At 48.3% G+C, this 20,804-nt stretch overlaps 1 protein-coding gene across 2 annotated transcripts in view; it reads left to right on the top strand.

The window, feature by feature from the left end:
• The first annotated feature begins 5,501 nt into the window (after positions 1-5,501).
• Positions 5,502-20,804, top strand: part of UBE2O (ubiquitin conjugating enzyme E2 O) — a 61,792-nt gene continuing 46,489 nt past the window's right edge. The window contains exons 1-2 of one of the 2 annotated variants that reach the window (XM_086857714.1): positions 5,510-5,627; positions 5,787-5,919. In XM_086857714.1, the coding sequence (XP_086713840.1) occupies positions 5,542-5,627; positions 5,787-5,919 (219 nt within the window). In that variant the 5' untranslated portion in view covers positions 5,510-5,541. Of the gene's footprint in view, positions 5,920-20,804 lie in introns of both variants that reach the window. The other variant, XM_086857713.1, reaches the window with a different exon arrangement.

The raw sequence follows: 20,804 nt of genomic DNA on the forward strand, positions 1-20,804 counted from the left end.
GTTTACTGTTCAGCACCTCCCTCTGGCTTGGCCACGGGGACACACATTTCCAAGAGGATGATGCTTTTCTCCGGGCAATGACCTAAAAGCAGGGCTTTGGCATGACTGCAGGGTCAGCTGTGGGCTCTGATTCCCCTCTCCCTCACCTCCTTCCTTTTCATCACTCCTGCTGGTGCTTATTGTTGCTGGAACTTCCAGCAGGATGTGGCTTTTTGGACACACTCGGTATTCTCAGCACTTGCCAGGTTGCCCACCTGCTGCTTCTATCCCCCAGTGCTCCCTCTCAGGCTGCCAGGAGTGGTTTTAATTCACCAGCAGCTCCTGAGAAGCCGATGTGCTTCCAGCCTTTCCTCTGGAGCAGGACATTGTGGTTTAGGAACCTGCCGGCTGCTGCTCTTTCGAAACAGCAATACAGGGAGGGTGGCCAGCGCCACGCTCTGAACAGACCCAGGAAGGGTTAGTTCACCTCTGTGCTCTGAAGTGTTTCTATATATACAAATATATCTATATATATGAATAACACGCAAATATACGTGTATATGTCTTTCTTCTGGCATATTCCCTTTGGCCCATCAGTGGTGGGACTGATTCTCTCCACAGACACTCAGGGAGCTGGGGAAGGGATGAAAGGATGCTGCTTCACAGCTTGTTTGGGTTCTCATCAATGGTTAGAGGAACAGGCTTTGAACTCTGGCTTTGGCCTGCAGTAGGTAAACAGGGCTAGTGTATCTTGCTGCTCCTCTACCTTTGAGAAAGGCGAACAAACAAGTCTGGCAGTTTCAGCCATGTCTACCTGGCCATGGCAACCTCAGCCAAAAGCAGGAGATTGGGTTCCAGGACCCAGCCAGGACCTCTTTTGTTCCCTGCCTGGAGCACAGCGCTGCTGGTGATTAACCTCCTCTCCTCTCTGTGATCTGGGGTTTCTAACTAGGTCATGGCCACTCACTGCACAGTCCTCAGGGGAAGGGGGTCAGTGGGGGCTGCAGGAGCTTCTGCAGGGGGGAGAGGGCAGAGCAGGTGGGATGGAGCTCAAGAGAGGGAGCCCCACCCTCCCAGACCCAGGAGCCAAACTGGTTTTGGGAGATTCCAGAAGTCTGGCAATAGTTGGGGCATCCTGCTGTTTATAGGGCAGCCCTCGATCCAGCCATAACCCTGGCACACTGCTGCTGGAGTGACCAGAGTGACCAGAGTGACCCCTGGAGATGGCTGGGACCAGATGCCACCCACAGGAGAGGGAAATCCTGGAGGGCAAGGCTGAGCCTGGACCAACCCCGTTGGGGGAGCTCTGAGGTCTTGTTCTCAGTGGAAAGGGTGAGAGGAGGGAGCAGAGGAGGATCACGCTCACATCGAGGTGCTCATGTACAAGGTGATGTTGCTCTGGGTTATTTGTAGCAGAGCCAGCAGTGTTTGGTCAGGGCAGCACAGGCAGAGAGGGAAGGGCTGTGTAATCACGATTCCTGCAGGATCATGGAATGGCTTGAGATGGAAGGGATCTCACAGACCATCTCATTCCCTGCCCACACAGCCCCCGGAGGCTCTCTGGGATCACGGAGACAGGATGAAGTATTGCCATATGCTGCGTTACTTGCTTGTATTTCTGTTCCCCGATGTTGATGGGGACAAAGGGACTCCTTCTGACCTTTTGCCTGCGTGATGATGAAGATAAACGCCCAGCTCTCCCTGTGGGGCGGTCTGCAGGCATTCCCTGCCACACGAGCTGCTCTGAAAGCCCTTTCCTGAAGGCATCAGCTCTTCCCAGCAGGGAAGGAACAGGGACTCTGTGCCCCTGCGAAGCAGCAGCAGAAGGAAATAGCGGGAGGATTGGCCAAGGAGGGGCTGCAGAGCGGAGCAGAGGGGGCTGGAGCGCTCGGCCCGGCGGACGGAGCCCGGAGCCCGGAGCGGAGCTGCTGTCCCCGGGGAGCCGCGGGCCGGTGCCAGCCGCTCCCCCGGCACAGCGGAGCTGTGACAGCCCACGAGATGGCAGCAGAGCCCCGCCGCAGCCCGGCACCGGCACCGAGAGGACATGCGGGACCCTGCGAGCATCAACCGCGCCCCGGCATCGCGGTACCCTTGGCTCCCCCCGGGAGTGCCCGGTGGGCATCCCGGCACCCAGCGGTCATTCCAGTCCCTGTGGACATCCCAGGCAGACATCCCCAACACCCAGCAGGCATCCCGGTACCCTGCTGGCATCCTTGGCACCTGCCGTGCCTCCTTGTGTCCTCTGGGTACCCCAGTACCTGGCAGCCCCCCCAGCACCCTGTGGGCACCTGTCCCTTAAACCCTGCAAGGGCTGTGCGAAGATGCCCTGTGAGAGAACCAAGGAGGAAGGGTTTGCCTTTCACCAGTATTTCTACAGGGAGATAAAGGGTGTCCCAGGTATCTCGGCACCCTCTGGGTATTCTGGCACCCTCCGGGCATTCTGACACGCCCTCTGGGCAGCAGTATCTCAGCAGGGAGATGCTGGTGATCTAACCTGAGTGCCATAAGGTGGTTAGATCACAGGGACAGCTTGGTTCCAGGGAGGATGTTCTCCTGCAGAGTAAAGGCCATCCCTTCCCAAAACAGCCTTACCAGCAAGAATTGTCCCTAAACTGGGCAGGGAGGCTCCTTGACATGTGTCACTTTGCAGAGGTCCTGCGTGTTTTGCTGGGTGGTGTGGACTCGCAGAGGTGCCTCAGTGGACATCTGGATAGTGATGTTAAATAGGAGATGCTCATTTTGATACCCAGGCACTGTAAAAGCTGAAGGTCGTCAATTTTGTGACAGCTCAGGCCCTGGGCTGTTGTGTCCTAAAAAAAGCAATCAGTCCTCCTTCAGTGCCACTTCCTGATGGAAGCATATCAGAGCTCCAGCTGGGATCAGAGCGCAAAAACACACCCGGCTCGACTCCTGCTAACGAGCAAACAGCCCTGACTTGTCCCCATTATAATCCCCCTGCCGTGAGCCCCGTCAGGGGTATAATGTGATTGTTTTCATGGCTATTTGTGGCTACCTGAAACCCCACCACTGCTCTTCAGCACATAATTGCCCTGAAGAGGGACAGTTTCCATCTCCACACATGATGGTGCCCATTACTGTATCTATATTTTATTAGTGGCTGTTGCAATGTACATTAAGGAGATGATGAGGAGCATCGCTGTGCTGAATAAAGCTCTGCTTTGAAACCTTGAGAAGACATGGCATCAGATTAAATGGAGTCAAAGGGCACCTTCTGCCTTTCTCAAAGGCCTGATTCTGCTTCCACAAAGGCACAATTTTCCTTGGCTACAGAGGGAGAGGGGTTGGTACCTTGTCCACAGCTCCAGGTGGGCTGGATGAACACCCTGGGGAGGTGTGTCATATTCCCTGCTCCAGCACAGTGATAGCCAGAGGGTGAAATCCTCATGCCACAGGCACTCAGGTGCTGTAGAAGTTCTGAATGCTGCCATTAACCCTACACACCGTGTCCACTTCACAGAGGTCAGGATGGATGCAGGTCTGTATTCCCAGGAGCACATCCCTAGAAACAGCTGTAAACCCACAGTGGCACTGACTGGCTATTTAAACCTCCTTTGCCTATGGGGCATGCTGCTATTTAGTCACTTTTAGCTCTACTCTGTTTCTTATCCCTGGGGTTGAAGCCAAGAAATGCTCCAGCGAGGAATCACAACAACACACTGCCTTTCTGATTAACAGGATGCTGTGGGGAGCGATTAAATGCTGGGTTGGAGGCTGTGCTGGCCTGGGAGAAGACAAGGGCTGGAGGGTTTCACTGCCTGCAGCTCCCTGATTTGGAGCAGGACAGGGATAGTTTGTACTTCTCCATCCCTTCGAGCACCGTGCTGCCCTGCCACTCCCATGCAGGGGTAGAGAGGAGCTGGGCAGAGCTCCCAGGGCACCCATCACCCACACACTGCCTGTCCCCTTCTCAGCTGCTTCACAGAGCTTTAGGGCTATTTGCAAGGTTGGAAAAACACAGTCTTGAGGAGAGGGTTCCAGAATTCAGGAAGTAAGCACAGGCAGACTTTTATCCTGGTTGCTTTTCCTTGGAAAGTGGACTGAAAGGCAGCTGGTTGATCCAGCCAAGGCACAGCAGTCTGGGAGGGAGAGGACTCTGCTGCTCCTGGGGTCTTTTCTGCAAGAGAACAAATTAGGCTGAGGATTTCAGGCATTTTCTTGATATTCAAGCCAGCACTGTACAGGCAGGAAGGTCTAGAGAGAGAAGAGGCAGGATGTGTTGTGGTAAAAGATAGGCAGTGAAGGCTATTTTGGATTCCTTTAGTCCTTTGCCTGCCAGAGCAGCAGGACCTGCTCAAAAAAACTTTTATATTTACAAAATCTCTGCAGACAGAAGGGAAAAATCCTCGGAGTCAATGAAGCCAAATATTTGGCTCATTTGCACACCCTAATGAGGGCTTCTAGGAGCCTTGAAAAGCAAGACCAGGCTTTGATGTCAGCTAAAGAGCAGCTCCCAGCACCGAGCAGTGCCCAGTGCCAGGATGGACCCCCACCTGTGCCCAGGCAGAGGGGGCTGTAAACAGCACAGCCCCCATCACTGGGGAGTGGGAGACAGTGCAGGGCAGCCCGCAGTGACTGAGAACGGGAGGATGATGCAGTGCAGTGTCCCCCCATCCCTGGGGCTCAGGGACGATGCAGTGCAGCCTCCCCATCTCCAGGGACCAGGGCATGATGCAGTGCAGGCTCTTCCATCCCTGGGGACGATACAATGCAGTCTCCCTCGCCATCCCTGGGCTTCCTGGGATGATGCAGCAGAGCACCCCTACACCGGGGATCAAAGGATGATGCAGTGCAGCCCCCCCATCCCGGGGATCAGAGGATGACCAGTTCCACCCCCCATCCCTGGGGATGATGATGCAGTCCCCATTCTCGGGGTGATGCAGAGCAGCCCCACATCCCTGGGGGTCAGAGGAGGATGCGCACACACACCCCCCCCCCCATTCCTGGGAACGATGATGCAATCCCCCTATCCCTGGGGATTAGAGAAAGATGCACACCTCCCCCCCCTCTATCCCTGGGGGCCAATGGCGCAGCGCAGCCCCCATCCCTGGGGGCGATGATGCCCCTCCATTCCCGGGGTCAGCAGGCGGTGCAGCCCCCCATCCCTGGGGGCGATGATGCCCTCCATTCCCGGGGTGCAGCAGGCGGTGCAGCCCCCATCCCTGGGGGCGATGATGCCCCTCCATTCCCGGGGTGCAGCAGGCGGTGCAGCCCCCATCCCTGGGGGCGATGATGCCCCTCCATTCCCGGGGGGCAGCAGGCGGTGCAGCCCCCCATCCCTGGGGGCGATGATGCCCCTCCATTCCGGGGTCAGCAGGCGGCGCAGCCCCCCATCCCTGGGGGAGATGATGCCCTCCATTCCCGGGGGGCAGCAGGCGGTGCAGCCCCCCCGCCCCGGGGCCGGGAACGCAGCGCAGCCCCCGCCGCTCCCAGCCCCGCCCACAATGGGCGTGGTCTCGCCCGGCCCCGCCCCTGGGCCGTTACTTGCTGCCCCTCCCCTGCCCTCCCCCTCCTGCCGGCCGCGCGCTCCCGCTCACCGGCGCCATGGCGGAACAGCCCGAGGAGGGGGCACCGGCACCGCCGGCACCGGCACCCCCGGCTCCCCCCGCCGCGCTGCCCCTCTCCGCCCCGCCGGGCGGCTCCCAGCGCCTCCTCTTCTCCCACGACCTGGTGTCGGGCCGCTACCGCGGCTCCGTGCGCTTCGGCCTGGTGCGCCTCATCCACGGCGAGGACTCGGAGGAGGACTCTGAGGAGGGCGGGCGCGGGACCGCGGCCGGCGGCGCCGCCAGCTCGGGCGGCTCTGAGTCGGGAGGCCCTGGCGCCGGCGGCGGGGAGGAGGGCCGCGCCAGCCCGCTGCGGCGGGGCTACGTGCGGGTGCAGTGGTACCCGGAGGGCATCAAGCAGCACGTCAAGGAGACCAAGGTAACCGGGGCGGGGGGCGGCCCGCGGCCTGCACGGGTCCGGGTCCCTCCCCGGGGGGGCTGGCGCCGGTTGCGAGACCGGGGCGCCGCCTTGGAGGCCTCCCGGGGCAGGGCCTGCACGGCCTGCGGGGCTGCGGGGTGGGCTGCGCTGGAAGCTCCCGGGCAGGAGGAGGTTGCTGCCCCGTTTTCCCCGTGACGCCCGTCCTTGCCCAGCCGTGCAGCGAGCGGCCGGTGCGGGGAAGGGGGACGGTGTTCTGGAGAGTGTGAAATCGCATTCTCTCCCTTCATCACGCTCCCTCGGGCAGCCCAGCATGGATGCTGCTGCTGCTGCCTTGCGCTGAGGGCAGAGCACGGCTGCTCTGCTGAGGCAGTGGGACTTGCTGGCATAAGGAGAAGCGTGCCTGTGAAGGTGATTTGAGCGAACTTCCAGACATCTCTTACTTGCTGGAGTTGTAGGCCAGTGCCTCAGCCTTTATTGCACAGTGTCGTCATCGCCTGTTCTGGGGGAGTCAGCAGTCGAGCAGGGAAAACACCCCTGGATAAAGATTTCAGCAGGAAGGAAACACGGTTTGGATCTACCCTTGTTTACGTGAGCATTTACCCCTTGCTAATGAGGCACACGTAAATCTGTGGCATCTTAATTATATCTGACGAGCCACAAGGTGTAAGTCTGCGTTGGAATATTCCCATTTCCCAAAGTTGGGCTGGCTGGGGTTTTAGCCCAGGCTGACTGACAGTTCAGAGACAAAAGCGGGCGAGGGGGGCACTGTAATCGAGCACAAAGGGGCTGCCAGGGATGGGCGTTGCACTGAACAGAACGGGTGCCTGCACTGTCCCTGCAGGGTCCCCCTGCTCCTCTGGGCTGGCAGTGCGAAGCAGGAGGCTTCTGGAGAGCTGTCTGCTTTGCTGTTTCAGAAACGGCCCCACACGCCGCAGGAGGGAGGGGAGACAGAGGAAGAAAGGTGTGTTGCAGTCCTAAAGGCATCGCTAGGATTGCCAGTGCTACAGAATGAGCTAAATTTAGGTGGTAGTGTCATTAGACACGTGACTGCATGGAGATAAGGAAAATGAAAACAGGTATTCTGAAAAGATACTGCTACATGATGTATTTCTACCTTAAAAAAAAAAAGCCTCTCTTCTCTAAAAAAAAAAAACAAACTCCACAATTCAATCACTGCAGCCTTCCAGTAAAATCTTTGTGTGTTGTTGCAGCAAAAATTTGTCCCAAGTTGAGTTCGGTTTTCAGCATCTAAACAAAGCCACCTCCATTTAGGTGAGTAAACACAGATTTAGTTGGTGCTGCTGGGTTTCCAAATCCAGAAGTGTTAGCTCTGACTTCAGTCACTTGGTAACTGCACCCATTGCAGTGTTAGAAAAAGCATGAGGAGGATCAGAAATCAAAGACAGTTATGTAAATAAACAGTCTGTCTTCCCTTTTAGTGCTGCTGCCCTGGTGTAGGTGCCTTTACCATGCGGGTAATGGACCCTGGGGAGAAGTTTCCTGAGTGCTTGAGAAATTTAGGTGTACTTCTATTGACTTTTTTTTTTTTTTTTTTTTTTAAATTGGAAAGCTGCCCACTAACCAAATTGAGAGGCATTGTGTACAGTCTGCACTGCAGTTTGGGATTGCTGAAAACAAACCTGATGCCACTGGAAACATGCAGTAGGACTGATCATGGTTTTGTGGCTGTAATTGGGTTTTTTAGCTGTCTGCTGACCCAGCTCCTTTTGGGTTCCCCCTTTGGGTATGTGAGAACCAGCCAGGTAAGCCTGACATGCTTGTCATTGTCATGCTGGGAGGGGTACAAACCATAGGCATTATATATGGTTACCCTGGGTCTGAGGTTTATTGGTTTTTTGGTGCTGTTACCAGGTACATCTTTTGGCCATGCCTGACTCTCTAGCATCTTTTGTTTGAGAGTTTTATTTGACATCCTTAAAACATTAACCTGTCCTGGTGGCAGCTAACCCATGGACTCCAGAGGATGCTTGTTGCACTCTTTATTTTCCTTAAATCTGAAATTGGAAGAAGGTAAAGGTGCTCTTGGGTCCAGAGCTTTTGTATGTCTCTTTAGTGTATCAGATCTTGATTCTACACAGAAAGCTGGCTGCTTGTCTACCTCCTGTTTGTCAGGTGCTTCAGGATCTGGGAATCCTGGTGTGTGTGTGTTGGATAGAGCAAGTGTGGTAATCGAGGGACAAATAAAGTTGTTGGAAATTTTGGGTCCAGTGAAACAGCACCTTTGGCTTCCAGTGCAAAGGTCAAAAGCAACTTTCTGTACCCAATTATATCCTCAAGCTTTCCTGTCTTTTCTTGGACAGTTTGGGTTTTTTCAATGTAGGTTGTCCAGTCATTTTTGCAGTTGGTTCTGGAAGTTCAACGCTTGCTATTGCTATTTGCTGTTGGGAATGGTAGGCAGAATGCCACTTAAACCCAGGCACACAATTACTGATGTTAATCAGGAGTAGAAACTTTCTCTTGAGATAGAGCTTAGCAGTTGGTGCAAAACCTGACCAGCTCCTCCAAGAATTGTATATGTGTGCACAGTTCCTGCCTTTGGTTCCCCTGTTGATAGTCATAGGCAGCATAACAAAGATGTGAATAAAGAAGAGCCAGGATTTCTTTCTCTCTGGCTTCAAGCGCTCCTTTCCTGCTGTCTATGGTCATATCACCCATTTAAGACACTGGGAAATCACTGTTGCTGAGTATTGTAAAACCTAAGCAGATCTGGGAGGAGAAAGCTTCCCATTCCAAATATATTTGCCATCCATGACTTGCCTGACCCAGCAAATCTGCAGAGCAGTTTCTCTGGTTGGCTAAAGCTACATCTCTAGATGTAATTTGGAAGGCAGATTTGGAAGTACTATGAACTGCTGTGAACACTTGATACTTTTTCTGACAAATTATCAGGAGTACTTGGGACCCATCTGAATTTTAATTTCAGGATCTCTCCGCTGTAGCTCAGCATTCCTACTGCACACTTGAGCTGCCTTTGGGAACTTTATGGAAATGTTTAAACATACTAGGTATTAGTGAGGCTCTGGGGACTTTAAAATGCTGCTGCCCTTCCTCCTGCTTCTCCCCTGAAAGCCTCAGAGCTCTCTGCCACCTTTAATTTTCACAAAGCCTGGGCAAGGCAGATAGGCCTCTTGTGCAGCTGGGGGAAATGGAAAGTGCAGGTGTTGTGTTTCAGCACCTTATCTGAAGGCCTTCAGCCAGCCAGGCCTCCCGAGGTCCCTGTGCCTGCCTCTGGGAGTGAGGGCTCGGTGTGACACTGTGATACACAGGCAGTGCTGGCTGATGTAGGTGTAGGGACCATTGCAGGACCCCAGGTTTGCCCTAAGAGTCCAGGTGCAATTTTAAAAAAGTTCTTATCAGACTTTTTTGTAAAGTCTAGAATACGATTTAGTTTGAATTACTCTCTTACCTCATTCAACTCTACTTTGGAAATGGATTCAAACTATCAGGACTCCTCAGACATAAGCTGGTGGCTGATAAACTCATCACCTGGAAATTACCTGATGCTAGCTCCAAAAGGCTCTCCATGAATTTAGCTCTGCTTCATCCCACACAGACGTGTTCTTTTCCACCCTTTGCTCCTGTAATTTCCTGACCTCCAGATATTGGGTCATGGATCTCATACAAGGTCACAGAAGTTTTTGAAGATCCTCAAGGTCTTGTTTTCCCTGTGTCTGTTCACGGCCATTCTGAGCCCTCACTGCTGGGATCCCAGCCCACAAGCATGTGCCCTTCAGATGTTAATCCTAGCTGGTGACTCTGCAACTTACTTACAACTGAGGCAGGAAAACAGCCTTAAAAATCTTCCATCTTCAAACCTGGCAAAGTGTTGGCCATGTGGAAGTGCAGTGATGCAGTGTGGGTACATTGGGCAGGTGAAGAAGGATAGAGGATCCTTCTCTGGGCCGTGAGGAAATGCTGGCCACAGTGCCAAACTGTGGTTCTGTTGCAGCACACAAATTCCATGCCCATAAACTATTAATAGTGGGTTTTACTGCATGAGGAAGCTGTACCTAACCCTCTTCTTGCATCTGACATTTCAGTTAGTCTCCCAGGGGGTTCTCTGAAACCACCTGATGTTTGTAGCTGTTAGAGACAGAAGAGAAAAGGCTTACTGGAATTTTTGCAGTTCTGCATAATACAGAACCAATTAATGTGCGACCTTTCCATCCTGTAAGTATCCACTGCAAGGTTAGGTACCCTTGGGTCAAGTCCCTGTTTTACTTTGATTTGTTTGGCTCTTCTGATATAGACTTGGGGATCATCATTAATATTTTACTGCAAAAGTGGAATCTGGCACAATTCACAGTGTGGAAGTCTCAGGAGTGCTAAATATTGTACATTGTTACTGCTTTGTGTACTGTGTGCAGAGTGAATTGGTAATTTAGGAGTTGAAAGTGGCCATCTGGGCTAAGCCATTTATTATAATTATTCTAAATGTAGACAGGAGTGTTATTTTTAAAATGGACGAAGCTTGTCCTCAAGCAAGCAGTGTTTGTGATGTGCTCTCTTTCAAGGTGTGCTCCCTTTCAGTGTGCTGCTATAGCTTAAAAAACCCCAAACTAAATTAGTAATGCTTTTAGGACTAGTAAACAAACTAATGTGCACTAAAAGCTTTAGAGGGAATCAATCAATACCCGTGACAGGCTCTGAAATACCTGTGTGGATGAGACATTTTGCTGCAGCTTTCTCATGTGAGTTTATTTGCTGATGCAATGCAGCTCCAGTTCAGACTTAGGCAAAAAAGGGACTTCAAGTAATTTTAGAATTTTTCTTTTTTGGCTGAAGATTCTTTATTGAAATTAAATAGCAGTAGCTTTGACAGATGGTTTTTGGGACAAGGTCTTGCTTGCCTGTGGTAGCTGTCCGCTGTTCCTCTCCTCTCTTCAGGGGAAAGACATTATTTTTTATGTTCAACATCTGTGTTGGTGTGGGAAATAATTGGTGTTTAGAAAGCTAAAAGCCACTTCTCCTTTGACTGTTTAATTGCTTGGGGGATTTCAAAGGCTCAGAAGGTGATGACACCTTCCTAACTGCTACTTAGGAAAACCCTGCCTCATTTTTTCCATTCTGCTGTTACCTCCCACCATGTGCAGAGTCTTTGCCCAAAGGGACCTGTGTTTAGGTCACCCTAAGTACCTGATAATTTGAACTGAAATCCTTGTGCTTGCTTTTGAGGTTGGCAGTCCTGGCTTTCCTGGAACTGAGAGATGTGAGATGATGGCTTGGCTTCTGCTTTTTATGTAGTTCTCCAGAGTACTTGACCTGTGATTTGGCTCAGGCTCTACCTTGTGTACCTGGTGTGTCCCATTCCTGAGACCTTTAGACCTGTGGCAAGGTATAAGGATGCTAATTTCTAGAGAGGAAAAAAAACCTGAGGGAGACTCCATGGTAATGTTTGGGCTTTCTTCCATTTGTTTTTAGGCTGCTAAATAGGAATGTGCACATTTATGTCTGAATCAAAAATATTCTGCTAATTTGACTTTGTGAAGTTAAGCAAAAGGGATTTTCTCTTAATGGCAACGTCCAGGGACTGGGATAGGGTTTTTTCTTTCTGAATATTAAATGTTTCTGTGAAGGGAGCAGGAAACTTTGAGAGGTAATGATTGTTAGGGGTGATTAAAAACATCAAATACTTTGAACAGCATGCGATTTTGACAGTAAAGATGCTAGGGATTGCTGATTACTGTAATAGCTGCAGCACTTTCAGATGTGCCCAAGTTTCAAGTTGACAGGTGTCTTTTTAGCTTTAATGCCATTTCTGGTCTGTGCTGACTGAATTTCAGAAGATCCTGTGCCTGTGGTGGTACAGAGCACACACAGCCCAGCTAGGTTGGGTTGGTGACTTGGAGATTTAGATGCATTTCTGGATAGAAAATATTTCTTCCTGTGCATTTCGGGGTTACTGTTACCTCCCTTGTCTGGCCAAAAGAAAGGGATGGAGTCATGTGTCTGCTGTGCTTTCTGCCCCGTGTTTGGGAGCACCTGGACTAGGCCATGGAAGAGACACAAGAGGAAAATGTGAAAATGTACTGGGCTCAAATCTTCAGTGTGTGGTGTAAATGGAAACAAATACGGTGGTGCTGGATGTGGATTTGATAAATATGTTGGATATGTGTGTATGCAGGAGAGGTAAGGGGAAGTATAGGTGATGTTATCTTTGTTTCCTGCCTTTAATTGTAGTAAGGTTAAGCAACTTAATGAGAGATAGATCCAATAAGTACCTGTAGATAGAATTTCTTCTTCTCACAGAATGACCTGTAGATCAAGGTTTGCAAGTGGGCAGATTTGAAGACTAAGAAATCTGTACCTCTGTACATGTTTTGGATTGCTTTTTAAAGAAATGGCATCACTTTTATTCAACCTTCACCATCAGTCAGGTGCAGGCTGTACCAGAGAAGCTCTGACTGCAGGGAGCTGCATTTCAGTTCAGGCTACTGGGAAAACTTAAGCTAAATAGCATTGATGTTTCTATGCTGTGAGATAAGAGCATGCACCATGTACCTGTGGACCTGCTGGTCTAAAATTTAACAAATGAATAGTTATTGTGCAGAAGTGGTGTCTTTGACCAGTATCTCGATTAGCCTCTGGTTTTGGTGGGGTTTTGGATTTGCTTGCTGTGTTGGCTGCTGGCATGGTATGAGGTTGCTTGGATATACAAGGTAGAAACCAAGATGCAAATGCTTTTTGTGCACATATGTTGAGATCTTGAAAGTGGGACACATCAAGCTACACCATAAATAATCCGTCCAGTTTTTCAAAGGGTTTGAACAACCAGCTCCCTGATTATGTATGTTGGATGCTCTAGGTAGGTAGGCTTCTTTGGGATTGCAAAGCTAGGGTTTTTTCCATGCTTTTGCCATTGTCTTTAAAATCATGACCTCTGTTTCTTTCCTCAACAGCTGGTGCTGCTGCTCTCTGTGTGAAAGAATGGGCAGTGTGAAGGCTGTTGGCAGGAGGTGACCCCAAGGACTGGCAGCAGAGCAGGCCAAGAGAGGACAGGAGCACTTGGTGTCTCACTGTAGCTTCCAGGCCAGGAAAAATTAAATTCACAGGAGTACATTAGGAGCAAGGAAACCATGCTCAGCTCACATTTGCAGTGGTATCACTTCACAGCCTCTGGTTACAGCCTCTTGAGTTGCAGAGAAACTGTACAGCCATACCCTTGGTGCATTGAGCAGGATTGGTTTTGTACAATAAAACGGCAGCAGTGGTACCGTGTGGTTCTGTATTCAGCACACATCAAACACAGTCTCAGTGGTTTGCTCTTACTGCTGCCTGTAAAACCTTCAGCTTTTCTGCTTGTGAGGGAGGGGTTTGGAGACAGACAAGTGAAGAGGGCTATTTAATCACCAGCTGAAAAGATGAGGAGCTTAAGGCTTTTAACTATTTTTCTTAGCCTGGAGCTGGAAGTTCTGGTACCTTATTCCTGTGGAAGTGACTGGGTGCAGTTGTCATTTGTCATTGGATGATGAATCTTCTGCTTAGTAAAATACACTAATACGGTGAGCTGGAATTAGTTCCATCATGACTGATTTATTTTTTACCTACTTTTGAAAGGATGTAACTTCTTTGAGAATAAAAGAACTTCGCATATGAATCATTTGGGTGTAAGAAATGGTGCTGCTTTTCTGCTGATAAAGGATACTTAGCAAATAAGTAGCACTTTTCATCTTCAAAGCATTTTCTGGGCTCTGATGTGGCAGTGGGTGTTGGAAAGGTGACAAAAACTTCCCTCAGGTGAATCTGGGTAGGACAGCCAGCATTAGTGCTGCCAGGTGATGTTTTCCTGGTGTGTGCTCAGTGCTTTCTCTATTTGATCATTTCCAGAGCTCAAGAGCATGAGCTTGCTCTGAAAAAACTTCTTGACATTCCTCAGTGCAGTTAGAGATTAGTCTGGGAAAATTAATCTCAGGCAGAGCCACAATACATTGGTTATTTGACATATGTGTGAAATGGGATGCTTGGGAACTCATTACTTGGCATTAACTCAAGTTTGGTTTGGTTTCACTTATGTGAGGAGCTAAACTGAGTAACCCAGTGTTTTAAAAGTTAGTTTAGGTGTAAGTCTAGTGAGCTGGGGTTTTTGCAAGTGAGAAGTGTAGTCAGTGAAGAGCAGCTGAGATTAACTCTGAAGTTAGTTCACAGTAGTATTTCTAGAATCAAGTGGTTGTTTCAGACTTCTTGGCTCAAGATCTGTTGTTAGAGAACTGGTCCTGGATCTCAGTCCTCAGTGAAATTGTTGGCAGGAGCTATCCTGAAAGAGTTGCAGCTTGAGCAATACCGATCACCAAGGAACCTTTGTATTTTCCTTTACCCACATGGCACTAAAGTGGCTATTCTGCTTTACCTGCTGCTGGAGAGGATTCAGAGGTACCAGCAGTGTGAGGAGCTGCTGCCCATCCCAAGTGTCCAGTGTTGCCTCTGCTTTCTGCCCTCACTCACATCTTTGCTTTTCAGTGTTTGGAGTGAGTGTGCAGGGAGCACTGCTTAATATTTTTGTTGAGAGTTGATGGGATTTCCAGCAGGGCCCTACTTGTCCTTTGACTTTGCCCTTCTGTCTGCTTTTGAAGATGAAAGTCGAGGGTTTTTTCCCTCTTGGAAGGTGGGTTATGTATCTAATCCAAGTGAATAAATCTTCTGACTGTTGCAAGTAATATTTAGGCTTCCATTCTAGCCTCTGAGTCCAAGCTCCTTGAAACAACATTAGTCTTGAGACAAAATAGCCACATTTGCTAAATTTAGTGTTACTACACAGTTGGATAACTGGCTGGAAATGATACATCATGAGCTGCCTCTTCAGATTTGTTTTGTCCTTAGCACATGCAACTTCTGTCAAGTCTTTTCTCTGTCCTTGTGCTGCAGGTTGTTGAAGTTACTCTGATTTCCCATGCTGTGGTACACACTTCTCGCTTGTCTTAGTGAGCTGTCCATGGGTTCAGTTCACAGCAGAAAGTGGGAGCAGGGGAGAGGGAGGAATCTCCATCCTTTAAAACTTGCTTTTGTTTTTTTTTGTTTCTTAAAGTGTGCAGATGTGGATGATTCATTTGCTTCCTATAAGGGGTGGTCTGGCCAATGTTTAAGTGTATTCCAAAGAGCTTAGGAAGCTCATCCTAGGTGTAGTAGTACATAATCACAGAACTTCCTCGACTGTGCATCTCTGTACATTCCTGAAATACAAGAAGGAAGAGAGCATCCTGTGGAATGCCACAGCAGGGAAGGTGACACTGTGCAGGAAGCACCAGCATTCCTGGCTGCTTAGTTTAGGAAGAAACTTAATGATGGTTTTCTTAATTCATTAACTGATACTTTTATCATCCTAATGTCAATGTTGTGGGATGTCACTTTGTGTTAGAATTGGACAAGCAGATCCAGGGTGTATCATTGACTCAGTAACTAGTTTTTCACCCACAACATCTGACCTGTAAAGCTGATTTGGCTTTTTGGTGCTTTTGACTCTGGGGCCAGAAACTTCCTCTGTTTAGTTTTTTGTGGTGGTGGGGATTGTGCTGGTACATGATGGAGAAAAATGTCATTTGGTTCACAAATGAAATCTGCCCTGTAATGGTAAACTATAGTGCAGGGTAACTTTATTACAACAAAATGTGTGGGGCAGGAACTCCCTGTGAGCGCTCTAGGCTGGTGCTGCTGAGGCCATCACTGCAGAAGCAGCCTGCTCTGTCTCTCAGAGAAATTCCATTAGAGAGTCATCTCTTTGCTTTGCTTTGATTCCTTGAATTAGGAACCTGTCCCAGTCTGGATGAGAAAAGTTGTAATTTCTAGCATAAACATGCAAACAGCTTACACCCATCTCCTCTGGTAAAAAGCAAATCTAACTCCTAAATAGTTGCTTGTCTTTAAAAATGTGTTATTATTGTGCTGAAGCACAATTATTTTCTCCCTTTTCACCCTCAGACTGTATATCACTAACTTCCTTCCTGGAGAGGCTCTTTCCCTGCTGTTCCTGCAGCCCTTGTCCACACTTACTCCAGCTCACACCGTGCTTTCTTCACCCGAGTTGGCTCTGGTGATCAACCTCGAGTGCCTTGTTGAATGCTTCTTTTCTGAGCCCAAGTGTTAGATGAAAACAATTCCCACATCAAGCACTCTTTGTATTTTACAGGAGTACAATGAGATCTACTCTTGTGTTTCTTGTTCTGTTGTGGAGCATAGAGAAAACTTAAATTATGGAAAAAAATATCACCAATATGGTAATTGCTCTGGTCACTTCAGTGAATGTGTAAACTCTTCAGTTAGAAGAGTCTTTCTGGTTTTTTTAGTGTTGACACTTTGAACTTTGGAAAAAATCCAGGCTGAATTCCAGGCTTCCTCTTAATTGTGCTGTCTTTGTTCTTTCTTCTATTCTCAGTAACATAATTTAGTACCAAATTGCCATCCACAGATACTGGTTACCATTTGAAATCGTATCTGCTTGTACAAAATGGTTAAAATAATTGTGATTCGAATTTCCTCTTATTTTAGTGTAGTGAATGCAGCCTGAGTGTGTGTGTTACACTAATTCCATGTACTCTGCTGCTTAATTGGCACTGGATGCAAACACACCACGTGTATTCACACCTCAGGTCTCCCTCACAGGCCTGCTTTGGTTTCTTTTGTTAGTGCCCCACACAGTTGATTTCTCTTGAGCTCCAGCAGTCTCTGATTAGCATACATACAGCTGTGCAGGGCAGCTCTGGAGGAAATGCTCTTGTCTGAGAGCTCCCAAAGCTGCCGTGCTCGCTCTAAAGTCAGTGCTGCAAACAGGGAGCTGCAAAAGCATTTTTTTTCCCTTCAGTGGTTTTGACAGATTGGAAACTGGCAGTGCTGGGAACCCACCCAGCCTGTTGGATTTGACAGTGTTTGACTTTGACCATGGTCAGTTGGGTAGAGAGGTCTCGGCACCCACCCTAGCTGTGATAGTAACTACTGAGTGCACTTTACTGTCCTGGTGACTGACAAGAACCGTAACTTTCTCTTGTGATAATCTCTTCTAATCTGGGAGTGAAAGTGCTTGCTCTCTGGAGAGCTGTGATGGGAAATGAAGGGACTGAATAATCATCTTTGAAGGTGGTGTTTGTAGGGCAGTTTCCCATCTCTGTACTCCTGTGCCTGTGTCTCTGAATGAGTGTTGTGCTCTTGTACTGCTGAGAGGGCAACAAACTCAGGGTGGAGAATTCCTTTCCAGAACTGGCATCTTTGTGGCTGCTTGCTACTGTTGGGACTAGCAAGCCATTCTATAAAAGCCTTTATGAGCAATCTTAGAACTCTGCTGTGTGTCTCCTTTCTGCTTCTTCTTGGTGCTGGAAGAATTGGTGGTGGTGGCAGCAAACTAAACACCCCAGAAGCTAAAAAGTCCATGATACTTGTTCTGGAAAGCAGCCTAAGGAGTCTTTATGAAATGCCAGTTGTACCTGTTAGTGCTGCTAACTTAGCCCACCTTTAGCACAGTTCAAGTTGCCTGCCTCTGATCTGCAGTGCTGGCAATGCTTGAATAAAGCTTTAAAACAAAAGATCGAGGATTAGAGGCAAAATTATATTCAGAGCATCACTGTCCACCTTGTGTATTCAACTAAGCATGGTAGAAAAGACACCAAATTGCAGTTCTTAAGTATTTGCTGGTTGGGCTCTTGGCTCAGCTGGTTCCTGCTGTGCTGTAAGAGGATCAAGTACTGCTGCTGTACACCAAAGTTTATTGTTGTAGCAGGTTATTTTTCCATAGCTTTCTTTGATTTTGTTGCCATTTGACTGCTTCAGAGCTCCTGAAGTGTTCATGACCTTTGATTAGGTTTAATTTTCTCACCACACCTGGAGAGACTCAAAGACCCTTTCTCTTCACATCTCTTATCTTTGCTATTTTCATTGTTCTTTGGGAATTGGGTTATTCAGGGCAATAGCATGTTCATTGCTCCTGAGAGTGGTCCCTACCCTGCACTGGATGGCTGGCAGGGCATCCATTTGCCCTCTCAATTTTCCAGTTTCATCAGAAAAAGATACCTAGATATTGTCAAAATGCTTAACAGATTAATTATAACCCTCTAGCCTGGGAGTGTTTCATCTGAACTGAGGAGTGATATTGAGCTGAACTTCTGGGTTTTCCTGCTAGTGAACAATGCTGGTATTTGAGCTAAAAGAGCATTTCCCCTCTTCCCCCACCACCCCAATTGCTTTAGGGTGTATAAAATGGAGCAGGATTATCTGTGTTCTAAAGAAGAATAAAACAAAGTATGTTTCTTCTGTTCTCATGGAATGATGCTCCATGAGGAACATTGCAAGGTTAGTATGTGCTGTGTGCATACCTAGTGCTGCTACTTCAGCTTAGTCTCCTCCAAACAGTGCCTTTATCTCCTGCTTTCAGGAAAACTAGGCACCTGCCATGTTCAGCTACAGTGTGATTTAGCAAAGTGGCAAATCTTCATTAGAGACCAGGAAGAGCTTTTAATCAGAAATGACAACATACAGTCTGTGATTTACACCCAGGCCTCAAGTGATGGATGAAATCACCCTTCTCAACACCCACCTTGCTATAAATAGCTGTTTTCACTAGGGGCAGGTGCTACTGAAATGTCACTTGGGTGAAATCTGAGTGATGTGTTGAGTGTGTGTCAGAGCCGAGAGAGGTATTGTCTTTGTCGGATGTATTGAAACGTGTGTGTCTCTGCCAAGAGATGTTGTAATGGTGAGATAGATATCGATCAGAGCTACTCTTGAAGTGTTTTGAAACTCTAATACTTCCTTGAATCATCTCAGTGCTCCATTCACAAAAGCTGTTGTTAAAATGTCATGCTGTTAGGTATGTCTTGGTTTTATCCCACCCTATTCCGCCACCATAAGGGATATTTTTTCAGGAAACTCTAGACTTTTTCAGTTCCCTACTTTTGTGCACATCACAAGGGGTTATTTTCTCCCCATTGTTATGAACAGAAGTGTTGTTTGAGTGCCCAGACAGTTGGTAACATCTGGCAGTCTGGTTTTTGGTGGAGTGTTAAGTATCTTCCCAGTTCTGTTTTTATAATTGTCCTCTGAAAGAGTGAGCCATGGTGACTTTCCTAATGGAATATTTATCTGTCACATGCTGTCTCTGCAGTGTTGTTGTGGCACTATACTTTTGACACTGACAGTTCCTGCAAGAGGAAAATTAGTTTGTCTTGATCCATCCATTCAACTCTGGAGTGTTTCTTGAACTTTGTAGAAGGGTCTGAGATGGGTACATGTGGTAGAAGAAAAATGGGACTCAATTGCAAATTGCCATTATTACAATCAGTTTCTGAGATGAAATCTACCAATCGTCACTTGGTCTTGAGATGAGAGCAGCAGCTTCTTTTAAAACTTCATTGATGTCTCTTTTTAAAAGCTACTTTATGCAAAACATCTTTGCTAGATGAAATAGATTTGGGACTTCTGAATTACAGACTTTCATTTTAAGCAGACTTCAGATCTTTGGGCTGTTCCTGTTCAAAAGGTGCGTGACACTTAAATGCTTTAACACTGAGGCTCCTGAGCACCTGGCTGGAGAGCTTGGAAACCCAAAGCCCATGGAAGTTATCCCTGTATTGCCCTGCTTTTGGCTGTCAAGGAGGATTTTAGTGCAGAAGCCTGTGGGTAATGGCATTGTGGTGACAATGTAACCCTGGAAAGGATCTGGAGTGTGGTGGTGGCAGACTCAAGCACTGATGGGCAAGTGTGTACCACACCTCTGTATAAATGATTTTCAGTAACTCCTATTTTTGTCTTACATCTATCTCAGCATGGTCTGACTGAAAGCTGTAAAGGGCTCTGAATTTGGGGCTGAAGCAGCATGTAAGCTGTACAGAGTGAGGGTTCCTACTGGCACACAGCTGGATTTGGGAGCTTTGTTTCATTTCCCAAGTTTGGCACGCAGGATGGAGAAGTTTTAGAGTAGATGTGATGCTGAACAGCACCAGGAACCTGAGAAGTGCTGGTGCTGCAGTGAGGGGGTGGATATCGTAGAACTGGTGTCTGTGGTGCTGGGTCCTGCTGGAGAGTGAGACTCAGGTCTGTCCTGTCGTAGGGAGCCTGGATTTGGATGTGGTCTGGCTGCCTGACCACTGCCTTAGTGCAAAGTTCTTTTCACTGACATTTCCCAGCCAGTGTCTCAGAAGAGGTGCCCAAAAAAAGGAAGGTGTTTATACCATGAAAAAGGAAAGGATGTGCTTGTTTCCTTCCTATTACAGGGAACTTTAAGCCCTATTTCTCCTTAGTTTTTTCTGCTTGAAGTGATACGAACCAGAGGAAAAATCGTGGGATTTTCTTCATCTGTGATTTTCTTACCCCGCCCCTGGTGATCTCATATCGGTTAAAATCTGAGACTTATTTCTGTGCACCATAATCCTTGTTGTTTTTTGACAGCTTATTGTATGCACATTCTGTGTGCATCTCCTGCTCTTAACTGCTTAGTGTATACCAAAGCAGGAGTTATTTTTACTGCTGTCAGTGGTGTTGAGCTTTGCAGCACTGGGCGTCTCCTGTTCTGCATCCTGCATCCACAGAGCAAGCAGCCTTTAGAGGAATCAGGGACTTGTGATGGTGATGGAGAGGGCAGAAAAAACATGAGGTTCAGCTTGTTAAAACTGTTGGGTTTTTGAATATCTAAAATTGATGTGGGATTGAAAAACATATCTGAAGCAAATTCCGGTGGGGAAAATGCACTGCTCAAATGTGTGTTTTCCAAAGGCTGTGGCAATGAGGTGTGTTCTTCTGTCAGTGTTTTTTCTGCCTTTTCTCAGTTCCTATTGCATTCTGATGACCTCATTGTGAGCTGTTTTCCCTGATGCCCTGCTGACAGACTGTGTCCATGTCCCTGGTGTGCCCAGGGGAAGCTCTGAGCAGCTCAGGCTGCAGCTCTGAGG

The sequence above is a fragment of the Cyanistes caeruleus genome, chromosome 19 (genome assembly GCF_971803275.1).
Source record: "Cyanistes caeruleus chromosome 19, bCyaCae1.hap1.1, whole genome shotgun sequence".
Lineage (NCBI taxonomy): Eukaryota > Metazoa > Chordata > Aves > Passeriformes > Paridae > Cyanistes > Cyanistes caeruleus.